General features: G+C 37.8%; 2 protein-coding genes across 2 annotated transcripts in view; one reads left to right on the plus strand and one right to left on the minus strand.

Annotated features, from left to right (window-relative positions):
* Window positions 1–19,343, plus strand: part of LOC139974883 (DNA repair and recombination protein RAD54-like) — a 43,853-nt gene that overhangs the window by 3,142 nt on the left and 21,368 nt on the right. Inside the window, exons 3-19 of the mRNA XM_071982399.1 lie at window positions 243–371; window positions 669–729; window positions 1,604–1,742; window positions 2,224–2,240; window positions 2,625–2,674; window positions 3,228–3,305; window positions 3,462–3,525; window positions 3,844–3,896; window positions 4,406–4,499; window positions 5,050–5,174; window positions 5,900–6,050; window positions 6,189–6,295; window positions 7,265–7,304; window positions 7,513–7,545; window positions 7,998–8,150; window positions 8,517–8,612; window positions 9,081–9,204. Of these exons, the coding sequence (XP_071838500.1) occupies window positions 243–371; window positions 669–729; window positions 1,604–1,742; window positions 2,224–2,240; window positions 2,625–2,674; window positions 3,228–3,305; window positions 3,462–3,525; window positions 3,844–3,896; window positions 4,406–4,499; window positions 5,050–5,174; window positions 5,900–6,050; window positions 6,189–6,295; window positions 7,265–7,304; window positions 7,513–7,545; window positions 7,998–8,150; window positions 8,517–8,612; window positions 9,081–9,204 (1,514 nt within the window). The remainder of the gene's footprint in view (window positions 1–242; window positions 372–668; window positions 730–1,603; window positions 1,743–2,223; window positions 2,241–2,624; window positions 2,675–3,227; window positions 3,306–3,461; window positions 3,526–3,843; window positions 3,897–4,405; window positions 4,500–5,049; window positions 5,175–5,899; window positions 6,051–6,188; window positions 6,296–7,264; window positions 7,305–7,512; window positions 7,546–7,997; window positions 8,151–8,516; window positions 8,613–9,080; window positions 9,205–19,343) is intronic.
* On the minus strand, window positions 9,404–12,652 carry LOC139974938 (melatonin receptor type 1B-B-like). Its single transcript, XM_071982497.1, has 2 exons — window positions 11,704–12,652; window positions 9,404–11,150 (listed from the first exon to the last, which is right to left on the minus strand). Exons 1-2 carry the CDS (start codon window positions 12,432–12,434, stop codon window positions 10,766–10,768), a joined length of 1,116 nt encoding a protein of 371 aa, XP_071838598.1. The 5' UTR covers window positions 12,435–12,652; the 3' UTR covers window positions 9,404–10,765.

Consider the following 19,343-nt stretch of genomic DNA (forward strand, 5'->3'; position numbering starts at 1 on the left):
ATTGAACCAGCAATCCTTGGATCACGAGACCGACGCCTTAGCCAATTGGCCACAAGGCTCTAAAGTTTCCAAACATGTAAAAACTGCTGTCTTTGGGATTACATAGCTATTTTCCCATGTTGCATAGTATTTTAGGATGCAATACTGGATAAATTATTCATGGAAGTATCTCTCAACATCTCAAAGTCATTCATTTGATAACAAAAAAAGGTCTAATTAAATGTAAATTTTCTTCATTCCAGAATCATGCTAAGAAAGTCAAGATGTTAGTTACGGAGGAAGGGAGTTGCCACAAGAAACATGCGGTCTCAAAGGCTCCACTGAAAGACTCTAATATGGCCGAGCTCTCAGTGATATCAAAATCATCACATGTACGTTTTTAGAAAGCAAAGATTCTCATCTTCCTTAATGGGATGTGTTCATTATTTAGTGTCTACTTGATTTTAACAAATTTCACCAGAAGATATGTACATTTGTGTTTGCATTTCTAGGGAACTTTGTTTTAATCACAGAAGAAATTTCAGTCATTTTAGAAATGAAATACAATATGCACATGTTAGTTTGTGCCTTTTCAATTTAATTGCAATAGAATTGGCCTACACATTTTCTGTATTTCTAATAATCCAACATCGAGTAAAGTCATTGTGTCTCTCTGCTCTCTTATACAGGAAGAAATGATAAGAAAAATTCTTGCACAGCCTTTCAAAGTACCCATTCCGAATTATAAAGGTGAGGTAACTTTGTAGTTAAGTTGAAGTTCTTACCGTGAGATGGATATTCTTCATACAGTCTCCAAGAAGCAAGAAAAAAATAGTTGTTTATTCCTTTGGTAGTTCAGCATGTTACTGTGATCTTAATGTTGTCACCAATATCAAATAGATTCTATTTGCTAAGTTTTGCTACTTAAGGTTTATTTAAACTTTCAGGTAAATTATTGGAAGCCTACAGAATTGATAATGTTAGTACTAGATAGTGGACAGGGCAATAGGACTATGGATTAAAGAAGAGAAAGTGCTAATTCACCAAGAGGTATCATTGACTGTAACTGTTTTCTACATTAATCTTCCCTTCACGAGTAATTTCATGGTACAGGTTTGCTGTGATAATCAGAAACGATTCTTTCTTAATTGCATCCTAAACTAATTTTTAGTGCAGACTAATACTTTCCTCTCGGTCTGTACTGTACACATGCATTGATTAAGTTTTATTGATATGCCCTAAGCTGTAGGTTCACAATACAGTAAGAGGCATTCTTATCACTGTGTAATTTTGTCAATCCTGGTTTTGCTGAAGAGTTCTTTCAAGAGAGATTTCAGACTGTTTTTTTAATATGATTTAATGTCTAATAGTTTTGACAGCTCAAAATACCATATAAAGGTGGCCAATCATGCCCATTCATGGCTCATAAATCGAATTGATCGTTTATAATGCTGTCTTCAGACAAATGACAATTAATTGTAACCAAGCTGCTGAAAATATGAAGGGCTAGGTTGGTGTGCAAGATTTGTAGTAATTGATTCCATGTCTGTAATTTACCAGACTTGCACCTACAGTAGTGTGCACCTTACAGACTGGGTCTCATTTACATTCTCCTTGCAACTAGGTCCAAGTTACAGACAAAGGATATTAGGGGTACGGAGAACAACAGGAATGAGACCACTTCATGACCCAACAGAGGAGGATGCCTTGGTCCTTTTTGCTCCCCCAGAGGTGTCAGCTGAAGAGAGGTTAAAGCAAGAAAAGTTAGTACACAGTGATTACCTCTAAGCTTCCTCTCTTAAAACATGACGGGAGGGTTTTCCCACCCATTACAGATTGGGTGATCTGGAATTTTCATATTCATTCTCAGGATGTTCCTGATCAACCAGTTTATAAAGAGTAGATTATAAACTTTTAACAATTGCAGCTTTCCAGTTCACTTTTTTTTAAGCGACTCAACAAGAATTGGTACCACAACTATGTGTCTCACTAAACCCTCCATAATTCATTGATTTAAAACAGAATTTCAATTTCTACCTCAGGGTAAAGCTTTGGTCAAATAGTCAAATGTGCCTTTAGGGTATTTTTAAACATTAATGTTATATTTTTAAGACTGTTACATGATACAGCTTGTCCTGTACTGTATATGTACTGTAGCTTTGATCTGATAATTGATTAAAACATTAAAAGTTTGGTTCATTCGGTTTCTTTTGTCTTAACTTCTTTTTTTCTTGTCCTCTACAGGGAAACACAAGTCCATGGTAAGTCAATATATTTGCATTGATATAGTGTTAGGTACTGTTAATTGCACTGTTAGGTAATACAAACTCACATGTTCAGTAATTGCCAAATGCTCTGTGATAGGTGGCACAAATTCAGAACATCGAGAGGATGTCATCCTTAATTTCCTTCTCAGTTTTCAGTTCTTTAAAAAGTAACGAACGATGCGCAACCCAAATTGAATTAACTTGTGAAAGTCTTAAAGGAAAACTCCTTGAGACTGGTTAATAACTTTTGGTTGAGCATACTCTTAAAAATCTGGTTAGGGTACAAGTTCTCAATTTCTTGACATTTCAAGGTACTTTCTATGCACACCAATTATGCAGTTTCATTTCCTTGTTTTACTTTTATCTTATTCTTTTTAGTCGTCGTTGACCCTGTTCTTGCCAAGAAGTTGCGTCCACATCAGAGAGAGGTGAGTGGTGTATGGTTAGGAGAGTAATGGTTCATAGATGAGTGCAAAATGCTCTGTATATTTTAAAGACAGATAGCTGTGTTTAATTAGTTAACGACTCACACAACCTTAAGTTTGAACACTTCCCGCCAGATGTACGCATACTTTCCGGCTCAAGTCACTTGTGCGATTTTCTGCACAGAAAGTCTGAAAATATTCCATCTCACCTTCAAATTTCACCGCTATCAACTGATAGTTTGCCTACAAGTGTTAGTGTCAAGGGATTCTATGTTTCAAAATGATGCAAGTATCACAAGTAATTTATGGTAAAGTGTTACGGACAAAAATATCTTCTAGAGTCAAAATGACGCATAAATTACTCACTGTATGTAGTTGACATTTGGTCAAATATTTAGGAGGGTGTCTTATTTTTATTCTTGCAATTTTATGTTTAGCAGATTCCACCCCCACCCAGTCCCCACCCCCTTCCATCCATACTGAAGTGTCTACGTTGTCTTGTTATGTTTTCTATGATCTATGCATTAACTCTTAGTCTGTACTACTCTCTTTGTAGGGCGTCAAGTTTTTATGGGACTGCGTAACTGGACGTATTTGTGAGGACTGCTTTGGATGCATCATGGCAGATGACATGGTAAGAAGTGGAGAGGATTATCATAACCCACAAAACCCAATTATTCATTCCATTGTTATAACTGTATTTGTGTTTCTCTCTTCCAGCTGTAAATTGTTTTACTGGTGTCTTTGTATTCTTTGAGTGACATCTCTCTTTGCCTTCCTCTATCCACAGGGTCTGGGTAAAACCCTGCAGTGTATAACTTTAATGTGGACACTTCTTCGACAGAGTCCTGACGGTAGGTTTCAACCCATAGAATCGGGTGGAATTACTCTGTTACATTACTTTAGCCTTTTCTTTTGACGTTCTTCATTGAAATTTACTCCGCCCTACAATATTCAAGCAGTTTAAAGGCCCTGCGGTTGATAATGATGTCAATGTAGGCAAATCGTGTCTATAAATTTGAACCTCCATTTAATTTTTTGTTTTTGTCATAAACTAACTTGATTCATCTTTCTATTGTTGATCATACTGGAGGTTAATAGATTAATATATTGTCAGGTTTTGAGTCTCTATTATGACAATGATATTAATTGTTTTTTAAATATTTCCACAGGAAAGCCTGAAATACAAACAGTTATTGTAGTTGCTCCTTCAAGCCTTGTGAAAGTGAGTTACTTATTGTGTCTTTCATTATATACCATATATACCAGTACTTGTTGTACAGAGTACATTGTGTACTCTCAGCTATTGAGTTTTGCTTTGTCATGTTTCATTTCAGTTTATGATACTATGAAAACATAATTTAGAAAATAGAAAAGTTACTGGTGTGTGAACTGTTGTTAAATAAATTGTTACAATTATTCACATTTACATTACAGTTACATAAATTGTTGCATTCCAGTGTAGTACATCTTTCTCTTTATGCTTCAAAAGAACTTTTCAACATTTTCATTCTTTCATTGGTTAATATCATAACTAATTAGTTTGCATAGCTGCATTTAAAGGTGATACTTTTAATAATTTCTCTCTACGATAATTTGCTATACTTTGGTAAGCAATATTACTTATGTTTATGAAATTAATCACATAGGGACAAATTTTAGTTTTGTAGATTATCAGATTTAGTGAACTTGTATGTTATTTATGGATTAATTGATTGATTTTTATTTGAGCAGAATTGGTACAATGAAATCCACAAATGGCTTGGTGGGAGACTAGATGCTCTTGCAATTGATTCTGGATCGAAAGATGAAATTGACAGAAACCTGAGTAAGTCCTTCGTTCGACAGATGGTTTGATCCCGATGAGCGATAACTCATAAAAAAAATGCCCTCTTTTATCGTTTTTAAAAGAGCTGGTTGCATTCCTTTTTTTCTATCATTTCATGAAGTAGACTTTACATACCTGATGCACACTGCACTTAATAATTGTTACCTGTGTATGCTAATTTGATTAGGCCTGCATTCATTCGCTATCAAATCATCGTAACCCAAGGCAAAGAGTAATGACATTCCCCTTTGACAAGTAGCAGAACTTCTTGAGGTATGAGCTATCTGACATGAACACAAGGAACTAACAATGATATGTTTTGTACACATCTTTTGGTACACATCACGTATTTGTGTGACTGGAGACACTGCAGAAACAAACTAGATCTCAAAGTATACTTTGGCTATAGTCCAGTGTTCATACCTGAGAACAAAACTTCCAATAAATGAAACACATTCAATTGGCTCCAAACCAGCTCTTCAGAAGAAATGTCAACAGTTTTCTTGTTTCAACAGAAATGTCATCCTTTTTTTTTTGGTTTTCCCTCTAGATTCTTTCATGAGTCAGCAAGGCAGAAGAGTATCGCAGCCAATTCTCATCATCTCATACGAGACTTTCCGTCTTCATTCGTACGTCTTGCATAAAGGACCGGTCGGACTAGTGATCTGTGATGAGGTGAGCCTCCATTTAGGGTTACAACTCATCTAACCGAGAAGTAACGACAGTTGTCCCAAGCTTGGAGATTAGGTGCATCAGATGTAAAGGATTTTAGCAATGTTGCAGTTTCCATGGAAATTATTTATCTTTCAGAGAATTTTTTGAGGCATAAGGCATTCTATTATACAATTTTTAACAAAACTCTCAATATACCCTTTTTGAAAGAGCAAAGCAGGATTTGGCTGGGCAACGATCCCATTCTAGCAATAACATTTCTTTGTTTTTTTTTCAAATTCTTGTTTGTAATTTCTCCTTTTGGTTTTTTTGGTTTTCGGAATTTATTATAAAATTTTAACAAAACTCTCAATATACCCTATTTACCTTTAAAAATACCCCATGTTTGATTCATTGCATGGTACCTAATGTTACAACGCAAACACACCAAGCCCCATTTCTTTAGTAGTTAGTACACCGTTAGTTATTAAAAATAATAATAAATGAGACTTATATAGCACTAAATCAGTAGACAAAAGTCACTGCACAAGGCACTTTACGTTCAGAGAAAGCATATTAATTTACAAAAGAGCAAGTGGAAAGATGGGTGGGTCTTAAGTAGACTTTTGAATGTAGAAAGTTTAGAGCATGTTCGAATGTGATCTGGTAACTTGTTCCAGAGATAAGAGCCAGATTATTCAAAGCTTCTGTAACAGTACTGTTATAGCAATCATACTCGTCTTCTGTAGGGTCACAGATTAAAGAATTGTGAGAACCAGACCTACCAAGCCTTGAACCTCTTAAAGACCAGACGACGAGTGCTTCTATCAGGAACCCCCATCCAGAACGATTTGTTGGAGTATTTTAGCCTGGTGCAGTTTGTCAACGAGGGATTACTTGGTAAGTTGGTTTTAATTTGAAGAAAGAGTTTGTTGTTCCCGACCGCCTTTTGTTAAGTTCAGACGCAAACGTTTCAGGCTTCAGTATCGTGTTTTTTTTCTATTCTGCTTTTGTTATGCTTGTTTACCATCCAAACAGGATCTCCTCAGGAGTTTCGGAAAAACTTTGAATTACCGATTATCAAGGGGAGAGATGCAGACGCCGGACAGAAGATAAGAGACAGAGGAAGTCAGAAACTGCAGGAGGTGAGTCATACAGCCAAATATATATAAATATGGATTTAATGACTTTAGGGTAAAACCTACCAATGTACCTATAAATGTATATAATGTGTATAATGCTGATGGTGACTGTTGCATATGGATGAGTATACCTAAGTTAGTCTGGCAGAAGTAGTGCATTCAGTTAGGCTGTATCAAAACAACAATCATCTGTTAAATGGGGTAAGAAATAGACTTACACTAGATAGACAGGCCCATAGGGTTCTAGTCGCATCTATAGTCTTTCCATTTGTAATTGACTCACCCTTGAAGTAACTCTAAAACCCTCACTCCCAAAGTATGACAGTATTTCACCAAGTTTGCACATTCGTATTTGGTTTGCAGATCATGTTAACTGTTACTTTACCAACCATGCAAATATGCATGCTGCCGAACAATGGTTTTTTGAGAAATTAAAATTTGTAAAAAATACCCCACGGACCTTTGAGACCTTTTTAGCGATTATCGATTATCATCGGTAAATTAATAAGGAAATGTATAGAAGGTTACTTTGATATAACTGAGTCGGAGGAATACACCTAACCTATAGGGGCAACTCCAACGTGGGATGTATCATCCTCTAAAATATTTTTCAACCTGCCCTCACAGTGGCCTACACTTTAAACTCACACCCCCGAAGGTTTAGTGTACCAGACGAGCTTGTAGCAGCATATTTGGTTTAGATTGCAAAGTCATTATTTTTGTTACCACTAATTCTGTTAATGTGGAGATTGGGTAGTATGTGACTGTACCAAATCATGCACTTTGCATATATCACAATCTAATTTGTAGGATTAAGCTTTTAGGGAAAAAGTGTCCTTTCGACGTTTGTAAGCGAAAGCAAGATTAATTCTCTCAGTATATGTCGATTTGATTATCACTGGAAGGAAACTTCTCCACATATATGCAAAATGAAGAAAATGATGTTATTCTAGACTTGTTCTTGTGTTTCAGCTGGTAGCTCTTGTGAACAAAACCCTAATCAGAAGAACAGGTGAGAGATTTCATTTGGATGTTCTTACATCAGATTCACCTGCTGTTAAACATGTCAATTTCAATAAATCATATGTTTTAACAATTGCATTTTCCATTGAGACTTCAATGAAATTAGTGATCTACATTCAACTTTTTCCCTCTTCTTGTGATCAAGGGAGTAACTTCAGGGTCATCTCATTCGCGTTTTTCTTTTCTCTATTTATCAGCTACACTGCTCACAAAGTATTTACCAGTCAAAGGTAGGTATATTGTTAGTTAAAATCCAAATTGGTACAGATTCTGATGTGCATTTTGATGATACACTTGCAGAACATAAGAGCCACTGTTTGTTTGACAACATCATAGATGGGAACATATCATATGGGGGGGGGGGGTGGTGAAGGGGAATTTATATCACTGTTAATGCGAAGAAAATGTATGAAATTAGTAATGCCAAGCTCATTTGTTAAGCAAAAAGATAAGGTCAACTGTGAGGTATAGGGGATGTGGTGGGGGAGTGGGTGTGAGTGGAACATCAAATGGTGTAAACTTTGTAGTTTTTATTGGTTAAGTAAGGGTAATGCCAAACAGATTTTCTGTGCTATATGAGAAGTCTTTCAAAACCCTATCATAATGCAGCATTTTAATCTCTATATAAAAACTTGCCTTTATCCAACCATAATTTAATTGATATTTTCCTCCCCAATCTCAGTCGAACATGTAGTGCTCTGCAAGACCAGCGACATACAAACCAGTCTCTATCGGGATATTGTGAAATCAAAACTCTCAGATTTACAACAAGAGCAAAACAAGAAGAAAGCATCATCTCTCTCAACGATACTGCTCTTAAAGAAACTGTGCAATTGTAAGTTGATGCCGTGGTTACGAAATACTTTGAATATTTGTTTCATTGAGAGTCAACGATCACATGAAGAGGGGGTAATCAACATTTAATTCCCAGAAAATAAATTTTAGTAGTTTTGACATTGTTTGAAAGGTGAATGAACTTTGGTTCCCATAAAATACTGACACTCACCTGTACCTTTGCATTTGGGTAGCTATTTTATCCTCTATTGCTATATGATGCCAGATAAATTAATCCACAAACCCAATCATACAAAGCTTGCAAGAGCAGCGAAGAGATCAGGGAATAACATGTCATTTTATTTTATGCTCCACTGTATCTGCTCCAGATGTTATAATTGTTTTGGCTTCATACATTTGCCTGTAGATCCTGGACTTATTTATAAATACTGCCAGAAAGAAGGCTTACTGAGCTACTTTCCAAATGGTTATAATATGGAGAAAGTCCAACCCGAACTTTCAGGTTAGTAATTTTCACTTTCTGTAGCTATTTCTGTTGCTATTATTTTACCGGTGGTAAAAGAAAGAGGAATGGTGCATTATGTTTGTTTAACAAAGCATCATTAAACCTGCTGTGCAATTGTGTTTGATGTTCACTTTGAATTTTTTTGTTTCTCTTTTTATTTTTTTGTTATCACAAAAGAACGATCACCTTTCTTTTAAGCTACAAACCAGTGAGAAAATGAATTCCATTTATTTAACAACCCAAATTTTGTTACAGATAAGACCCATTTCTCGTAAGTGAGAGACCATCTTATGATAATCTGAATGTTAAAAACAAGTTGCTTGGCCTTGAGATAGGCGGTTGGATGTAAAATAGTTTGAATGAAGGAGAAATGGATAAACATATCTTCCACTGAAAGTGCAAGAAAAGTGCTCAAAAGTATTTCAGAATATTGTGAAGAAGAAAACTACAATTTTTTTCTGACAGGTAAACTGCTTGTGATGGAATATATCTTGGCCATCACCAAGGCAACGACCACTGATAAAGTAGTGGTGGTCTCCAACTACACACAGATGCTTGACCTTGTCGAAAAGCTCTGCAAACAGAGGGGGTAAGTCATAAATAAGGAAAACAAGGGATGGTTTAATATGAAGATTTGGATTACACCATGAAGCTGGCTATGCAACTCTCAAGCACTGGAAGCATTTATCTTCTATCTGTCATGCCCAATCGCTGTTGTGCATTAAACCATAGTCAAGGTGTGGAGGAAAAAAGAGGGTGGGTTGGGAAGGGGGCTGATGTGGCCAGGGGCATAACAAGCGGGGGGGTGTGGGGGAGTGTCACACCCCCCCAATAATTTGGTCGCTGTCGGCAAATTTTGGGTCTGTCGGCAAAAGGAGAAAAGGTGAAGAGAGCGGAAGGGGAAGAAAGAAGGAAAGCTGAATAGAGAAAAGGAGAACGGGAGCTTCTTCAGTGCCAAATTTGACTTAAAATATGCACCAGATTGCATCTAAGGACGTTTCAAAACTAAAAATTTTCCAAAGGGGAGGGGTAGACCCCCTACCCTTAGACCCCTCCCCCATTTCAGTCACCACTTCCAGATCCGTCGTCAAATCAAATTTGACTTAAAATATGCACCAGATTGCATCTAAGGACGTTTCAAAACTAAAAATTTTCCAAAGGGGAGGGGGACACCCCCTACCCTTAGACCCCTCCCCCATTTCAGTCACCACTTCCAGATCCGTCGTCAAATCAAATTTGACTTAAAATATGCACCAGATTGCATCTAAGGACGTTTCAAAACTAAAAATTTTCCAAAGGGGAGGGGGACACCCCCTCCCCTTAGACCCCTCCCCCATTTCAGTCACCACTTCCAGATCCGTCGGCAAATCAAATTTTACTTAAAATATACACCAGATTGCATCTAAGGACGTTTCAAAACTAAAAAATATCCAAAGGGGAGGGGACACCCCCTCCCCTTAGACCCCTCCCCCATTTCAGTCACCACTTCCAGATCCGTCGGCAAATCAAATTCTCCACACCCCCCCAACAAAAAACCCTTCGCTACGCCCCTGGATGTGGCTAGATTATATAGAGAAGAAAATACAGTATTAGCAAAGGAACCTTCCAGACAATTTTTTGATCTTTTTTTTCTAACTAAAATTCTACCAGTATCACAAATAACGTTGTTAATTGTAGTATATTTTTTAGGTTGGATTAGTGTTTGATTCAAATGTAAATAGTCATTTGCATTATACACATAATTTAAACCTGTACAAAAGTCACAACAGAACACCTACACCAGAAGTTTATTGAAAAACGTTCAATAACTCACGTTCTGTTATTTTACAATTATGAAAAGAGCATATGGTAACCCGTTTTTGTCTTCCAAATCCTTATTGCTGCACTTGGCGTAGCTCCTGGGTGTAGCTCGGAAATCTCATGCTTCACAGTCATGAGTTAAGTCAACTCAGCACTCTAAACTATACCCCAGAAGTTTCTTTTTTTCAGAAATGGTCTTTCGCTTTCAAGTCCATTTCAATTCAGTCTACTTAATTCTTCGATCTGAAGTAATTGATACCAACAGAAAACTGAACATGATATGAACTATTAACATTATGGAATAAGAACCTGTTCCTTTCTTCGTGGCATACGAATTATACAGTGTTCAATCAGGGAGTCGTTAGTACTTCGTGGTCCAATGTAACATGTGTGCTCATTTTCACATCATGAGAATGTGCTTGTTGAGAAGCCGCCATCCATTTATAAGCCGGTTGAGGAATTTCACTCCATCGACGTAAAATGATGGATTTAAAGACTTGTCTAAAGTGGGGATGTTTCACACCGTAAATGATAGGATTCAAGCAACTGTTACAAGCCACGATTATCGTCGTGTGTAGAATTACGTAATACGGTGCGTTGACGATTTCGCCGATGATGTGTGGGCTAAGACACACCAGGTAAATCACAAGGACAAGGAATAGATTTCTGTTGATAGCCAAATGGTTTGGAGCTATTTCTCTCGTCTTGGACTTGTCCGTTTTAGGCACTGCACTTCTGGGAAGGAAAATATAATGAAGATATTTGTATCGTGAAAATGTTCATGTGTTTGATGAGCATATTGGACACTATGGCTATAAAGTTCTTTATTTGATTTATATAAACAAGTTAGACTGATTGGAAGACAGGATATGAAAACACTTCTAGCTTGTTTCTGTTGACCATTCGTGAAACGTTTGGAAAGTAAGACACTCATTCATCAGTATTGCCCCTAATATGCTAGAAGGTGAAAAAATAGTAACTCATACTTTCAGACTTTCAAGAAACATTTTTTTACATGGACACTCAGATCAATATCCCCACAGTTCATTACTCCTCAATGTCTGAGAATAATTTGGATTTTCAGGACTAACTACGTTTGAAAAACAAAAATGATTTTAGTACCCTTAAATTTTACCAGTTAAAAATGGCATCTAAATTAATTAACTTGAACAGTAATTTTTTTTTAAATGAGCTCCCGATCCTGTAAGGCTACAAAGAAAGCCTACGCATGTCAAGACTCTGATTGTAGTCTTATGCATTAGCAGCATTGATAGAAAATGTTGTTTACCTGCTACTTTGTGGATCATTTTGTGAACAAGAACGCCACTTTAGTAATGACAAATTATAGGACACCATACGTCTGTTGTGTCTACGAATGTGCAAATATATACCCACATAGCATACAGTTACTAAGAATGGCATAGGGACAAATGCAATAACCACTAACAAATCATACAAATGAGAGTGTTCATGGTCCGTCCTCGCTCCACAAGCATGAATTTTGATGTCAAATCCAAGGTGTCCAACTCCAAACAGTAAAGGTACTAAATTCACAAGAAGGGGATAAGTCCATGACACGAAAAGCCAAATTGCGATGTTTCTGGTCCTGTACAACCTTTCATACTCCTGTTGACTTTTGGTGATTAGCACATAACGGTTAACAGCGATTGAGAAAAGTGATATGATGCTAGTTGAAGCATATATGGTTATCGCAGCAATGACGAAACCACAAATAATATCAAACTGCGGTTTGATGTAGACAACGTCTTTGACTAAAGACCAAGAAACAAACGGAAGGAATAGACAAGTCAGAAAATCAGCAATGGCGAGATTGATGACGAAAATATTTGTCTTTGTCCTTAGTTTGTGAGATAAGATGTAAGCTACAGATGTAAGGACATTGCCGATAATTCCGGTTAGAGAGATACATAATAAAATCACAGCGTCTGCAATCCTGACTGCTTTTGGAATATACTCGGGCAATGTTGACGTGTTGGATACTCCCACTGATTCCTCCATCTTTAAATGATAAAATGGAAAAGGATCTCGTCAGATCTGTTTAATGCGACTACTAACTTGGAACCAGAAATCAAGACGAAAAGAAATACGACCGCCTCGTAATCTCCCAAATTCGAAAAAATGAAAGAATGGATGAACAGCTGATGAAGAGTATTAAACACAATGATGCAACGAATAGGCTGGGTTCAAGTATAGCCGATGTATACATGTATGGTTTCTCTAACCTTGTGTTCACTCAAATTAAACTGAACTTCATAAATGATAAGGAAACTTCCTTTCCTATGTGGAGAATAACCCAGAAGATAAATATAACACTTAGTAAAGGGAGCTGTCTCTTATATGCCTTGATGTTACTTATCCATTCAAATATTTAATCCCCTAATTGGAACTTCAGATTCACACATAGAAATACAGAATTTTAGCAGTATGTTCCAATTAACTAAACTAGTTTCTTGAAGTGATTAAACACACTGACTTCTCTTGTTAATATACTAAAACAATGTTTTTATAGCAGGAAGTACAAAATCACCCATATTCAAAAAAAAACCTCATTAAGTATCAAATTTTGATTTATGGTTTAGGAAAATGAAAACAAGCACGAAATATAAGAAGGAACTATGAAACTGCAATAACATTTCCTTTTAAGTTCGAAGAAGTGTAGTTTCATTTCCTTACCTTTAAATAAAACTGATGTCTGACGTATGTGTAAAGCCTTTGCGCAGTTGTTTAGTTAATCTGCCAAAATGTGGACTGTTAACAACGTTAGTGTAGACATTAATCTCAAATAACCTTTCCTTCAGTCATTTGTTCATTCATTTTATCATGTACTGCAAAGAGTAACTATGAAAAATACAGTTACACAATAATCCCATTAGAGAAAAGGAAGGAAAGAAACTATGCAGATTATGGAGCCACCTTCCAACCTACCCCTTGGATGCTCTTTGTGTTTTGTCGTTTTTTGTAGAGGTCAGAGTTAAATTCTGAAAACATGATAACTCAAAAGTAGAGGTCGGATGGAAACCATTTGTGGTATGGGTATCCACTTAGTTTTAGAAAAGAATCCAACTGTTTTTTGTACAGGTCAGAGGTTACAAGAAATAAAAGTCTGAAAACCTTGTATCAAAAGCATGATAAATCCAAAAGTAGAGCTTGGATGAACTTCATACTTGATTTGTTGATCCACTTGGTTGAGCCTAATGACCAAGGCATATTGTTTTCAATGAAGGCTAGAGGTCAGCAGAAGTCAAAAGCACAATAAACAGTTAGCTTCAGCTCTCAGTTAATTATTGATAATTCTATATTATGTATTGATTGGTCTGTCAGGTTTGGTAGGAAACACATCATCGTCTCTATCTCTTCATATTTGCACTTTTTTAAAAATATTTGATCACAAACATGGAATTTCCTTCATTAAGAGTAAGTAAAGTACCACTCACATTCTTTCTGCTGTTTTACATTTTTGGAAAGAGCATATGTCAAGCTGTTTTTGTCTTCCAAATCCATGTTGCTGCACTTAGCACAGCTTATGGGTGTAGCCCGGAAATCCCACACTTTTTCAGAAACCCTTTTATGGTCTTTCGCTTTCAAATCGATTGCAATTCAGTCTACTTAATTCTTCGATCTGAAGTAATTGATACCAACAGAAAACTGAAAATGATATGAAATATTAACATTATGGAATAAGAACCTGTTCCTTTCTTCGTGGCATACGAATTATACAGTGTTCAATCAGGGAGTCGTTACCACTAAGGGGTTCAATGTAACATGTGTGCTCGATTTCACATAAGATGCACCATCATGAGAATGTGCTTGTTGAGAGGCCCCCATCCATTTATAAGCCGGTCGAGGAATTTCACTCCATTGACGTAAAATGATGGATTTAAAGACTTGTCTAAAGTGAGGATGTTTCACACCGTAAATGATAGGATTCAAGCAACTGTTACAAGCCACGATTATCGTCGTGTGTAGAATTACGTAATATGGTGCGTTGACGATTTTGTTTTTGTCTTCCAAATCCATATTGCTGCACTTAGCACAGCAGTGGCATAGGAAGGTATTTTTGAGTGGGGGGATGAAGACAAATGGCCGGCCTGGGGGAGGGGTCTAAGGGGAGGGGGTGCCCCCCTCCCCTTTGGAATTTTTTGCATTTCCAGGTGGCCTCAGATGCAATTTGGTGCAATATAGTATAAGATTCACTTGGAAAGGCTATTCGGTAAAAATAAAGAGGCTTAAGAGATGGCTGCCAGTGTACGAGTCCTCTTTATTGTCAAGCGCAGTATAAGTGGTGGCGCTATGCCAGAACCACAATACATTTATATAATATTGTGATATCTCCCTTTTTAAGATTAATAGGTAAAGTCGGCAACATGTAAACATGATGATAGTATACATTAATTCATGGAAGATGACTGCAAAGGATCAAGTGTTAATAAACTCATTTGTATGTAATAAAACTCACACCAAACATGTTAATGAACTATTTATGAATCACGTACTCTGATTATTTATTATTGATTATTACTGATTATTTACTTTAACTATTGAACTAAAACTTTATGCATAACATGGTTTGAAGAGTGACAGTGATCACTAAGCACATGATGGACATGTGGTACATGGTAGTTTTGCTTTCAATCGTCTACCACTACGACTAGTTCGAGGGTGGTCTACTTGTGGTACAGGGTCCTCATTAACCTCAGGGTTGTTTTCCTGCTCTAGTGGAACTGATTCACCAAAGTCATAGTTTTCAACAAACGTCTCGTTTGTTTTCCTGATTACACGCCTGTTCCTCCTCAAATTTACACCTTTAACTCGAACAATATAAGACCTTGGGTCCTTAGTTTGTCTGATAACTTCACCTTGGTCCCAGTGTCGATGTGCTATTTTAACTCTGACCTTATCACCAGGTTTCAGGGGAAGCAATGGTTTAGCATGCTGATCAAAATGATTCTTTTGATTATTTTGTTGCTGTTTCAGATGTGTCTTCACATTTTTAGGCAATTTTGGCTTGAGTAAGGATGGTACAGTAGGGAGTAGGGTTTTGGTTCGCCTCCCCATCAGCCTTTGTGCAGGTGATCCTGCATCACCCTGTGGGGTGTTCCTATAATCTAGTAATGCCAAGTAAGGGTCTCTTTTATCGTGTTTTGCCTTTTTGAGAAGTTGTTTAATTGACTGAACAGCTCTCTCTGCCATACCATTGCTTTGGGGGTAATGTGGTGAACTAGTGATATGTGTGAAACCATAATCTCCTGCAAACTGTTTAAATTCTGCAGCTGAAAATTGTGGCCCGTTATCACTGAACACTATATCAGGTAACCCGTGTCTTGCAAATTGACTTTTGAGAACATCAATGACACACTTTGAAGAAGTACTCCCTGTTAGACGTGAAATTTCAACATACTTTGAATAGTAATCAATCAACAGGACGTAATTCTCATTATACAGATGAAATAGGTCAACTCCAACCTTTTGCCATGGTCGGTCTGGTACATCATGACTCTTTAATGGTTGTTTTTGTTGCGATCTTTGATACTGATTACAGGTAGTACACTGTGACACAATGTCAGCTATTTGCGAGTTCATGTGTGGCCAAAAAAGTGACTCCCTGGCCCTCTTACGGCAACTCTCAATACCTTGGTGACTACTATGTATCTTTGATAGCATTTCTTTTCTCAAGCTGGATGGAATAACAATCCTGTCCCCTTTTAGCAGGAACCCATCTTGAACCGTTATTTCATCTCTATACTGCCAATATTCATTCAATTGATTTTTTGACTTTTGATTTGGCCAACCAGCCTTTACTGTGTTCTGGAGTAATTGTAAAATTTCATCCTTCTTTGTTTCATTTCTGATTTTATCTAGGATTTCATTGCTGATAGGTTTTTGACTGATCGTGTGTACCTCAAACTTATCACATGATTTTCCATACATAATTGCGGGAGCTCTGCTAAGGGCATCCGCAATATGTAATTCCTTCCCCGGTTTGTATTTTACCTGAATGTCATAATTCTGTATTTTAGTCATCATTCTTTGAATACGAGGTGGAGCTGAACCCAATGGTTTCTTATACAAGCATTCAATTGGTTTGTGATCTGTTTCTACATTTACATTAGGCTTAGCATAAATATATTCATGAAATTTGCTCGTACCAAACACAATCGCCAACATTTCTATTTCTATTTGAGCATAGTTTCTCTCCGCCTTGTTAAGCGAACGAGATGCGTATGCTATCGGGTGGCCTTCCTGCAACAAGCATGCTCCCATTCCATGTTGAGAGGCATCTACCGATACTAACACCGGTTTTCCTGGGTCATAGAATTTTAGCACCGGGGCTTCAGTTAGTGCTTTCTTTATTTCCGACAAACATGCTTTATGTTGGTCATCCCATACCCATGCAACATCTTTTTCTAGCAGTTGCCTAATTGGGGTACTAATGGTAGCTAAATTAGGAATAAACTTCCCCACATAGTTAACCATACCCATTACCCGTTGGAGTGCCTGTTTATTCTCTGGATCCGGCATCTCCAATATGGCCTGAATTTTCTCGGGGTCAGGGGATAATCCTTCTGCACTGATAATGTGCCCCATATATTTCACATAAGATTGTGCAATTTTTGATTTTGCCTTATTTAGGGTCAAATTACACTCTTTGGCTCTTTTCAACACTTCTTGAAGCCTTTTATTATGCTCTGCTAGATCTTTTCCCCAAATTAAGATGTCATCCATAATTACTTCGACCCCCGATATTCCCTCAAAGATTTGGCTAATTCGCTTCTGAAATACCTCTGGGGCTGAACATATGCCGAATGGCAATCTGCAGAACTGATATCTGCCATATGGGGTATTGAAAGTGACATAATGTCGACTATCTTCGCTAAGTTTTACTTGCCAAAACGCATTGCCTGCATCCAGCACTGTGAATATTTGTGCGTCTGACAACTTACCCGCTACTTCATTTATAGACTTCATAGGGTGGTGTTCCCTTTTGACAGACTTATTTAATTCGCGTGGATCAATGCAAATTCTTACATCTTTATTAGGTTTCTCAACAATTACCATCCCATTCACCCACTCGGTTGGTTCAGACACTTTTCTGATAACCTGAAGTTTCTCCATACGATCAAGTTCTTGTTTTACTTTGTCCTTGAGTGCATATGGGATCCTCCGTGGTGGCTGAACTGTTGGGTTTGCGTTTTCATCGATCCTGATGGTATATTCATCCTCCAGGGTTCCCAACCCATTGAAAACTTCCGGAAAACTTGCTACTATATCGTCCGGTGTGACAGCTGAGTTCCCGTTGACCTCTGCACTAACTGCAAACGACTTCTTTATTAACTGCAAGGCGAGACATGTAGAAAGTCCCAATAATGGCACTAGATTTTCTTCTACAATCTGAAACTCAACAACATGGTATTTGTCTGCATGTTGCACCAAGAGCCGCTGTCGTCCTACCGTAGTGACCCGATGACCCGTATAGGAGACTAACCTCACTTTTGATCTCCTCAAGCCCTCTTGTGAGATCTTGTCGTAGATAGCTTTGGGCAAAATATTACACTCCGCCCCTGTGTCAATTTTCAGTGTGACGGGAGTCTCATTTATGTCCAACTTTATAGTCCATTCATCCTCCTGTGGATTGTTCTCCTCAGGCTCCAGTTTGGTTTTACCTGTCACCATTGATATGTAAAACTCCTGTTCTGAGTCACTGCTCGAGTAATTACTAGCCCCTTGGACTTTGTTAACAGATTTTTGCTTTCTCTCATTTTGGTGTGACTGCTGTTTTCCTCTACATTGTGCTGCAAAGTGTCCATATTTGCCACAATTTAGGCACTGTTTTCCATACGTGAAGCATTGTTTTGGCCCATGGCGGCGCCCACACTTCCGACAGTCAAACGTATCCGATCGCTGCCTACTTTGTTGGTTGATGCCCTTATTAATTTGTCTGTTTTTCGTGGATCCCCGTTTATTCTTCTCAGTTTGACATGCATGAATATGGCTAGTAACATTGTTCTCTTGCAGAGACTGCGCCTGTGTTTGACTAATTTCCGAAGCCCTGCATATTTGTATAGCAGTCTCCAGTGTTAATTTGTCATCACGCAGCAACCTAGCCCTTACTGCATCATTCGTGATTCCACACACAACTCGGTCGCGTATCAATGTATCAGTCAGTTGCGCGAATTCACAAGATTTCGCTTTCACACGCAAATCTGTAACGTATGTGTCAATTGACTCACCCGGTTGCTGATTTCTTTTATTAAATACGTGCCTTTCGTATGTTACATTTTTCCGTGGGTTACAGTATTTCTCAAGTTGTTCCAAAATCTTCCCCAGTTTTTTGTCATCGCCTGCTGTATCCCATTTGAATGTATTGTACACTTCAACTACCTCCGGGCCTGCCACGTGTAGCAGAGTCATGGATTGCACTGCATCATCCTTCTTACCCAGGTCGGTAGCTATGGAATAAATTTCAAAACTCTGTCTGAAACGGCGAAAGTTCTCTGCCATGTTCCCCTGTAGGGACATTGGACTTGGTGGGGTCAACTTGTCCATACTGTTGATTCTGACACCATATAAGATTCACTTGGAAAGGCTATTCGGTAAAAATAAAGAGGCTTAAGAGATGGCTGCCAGTGTACGAGTCGTCTTTATTGTCAAGCGCAGTATAAGTGGTGGCGCCATGCCAGAACCACAATACATTTATATAATATTGTGATATATAGCACACTTCAAACCCACTCCATTTTGTAAACTTAATTTTGTATTTTCACCTGGCCTTACAGTAGATGCAATTTGGTGCTCCAAATGAGATTTTTTTTCTCATTTGGAAATGAAAAAGGGGTTTTCTGACTTGCGAACCGGGGGGGGGGGCGGAATTATACTTCCGCCCCTCCACATTTTTCACTGGGGGGGGCT

Source organism: Apostichopus japonicus, chromosome 2, assembly GCF_037975245.1.
Source record: "Apostichopus japonicus isolate 1M-3 chromosome 2, ASM3797524v1, whole genome shotgun sequence".
NCBI classification, from domain to species: Eukaryota; Metazoa; Echinodermata; class Holothuroidea; order Aspidochirotida; family Stichopodidae; genus Apostichopus; species Apostichopus japonicus.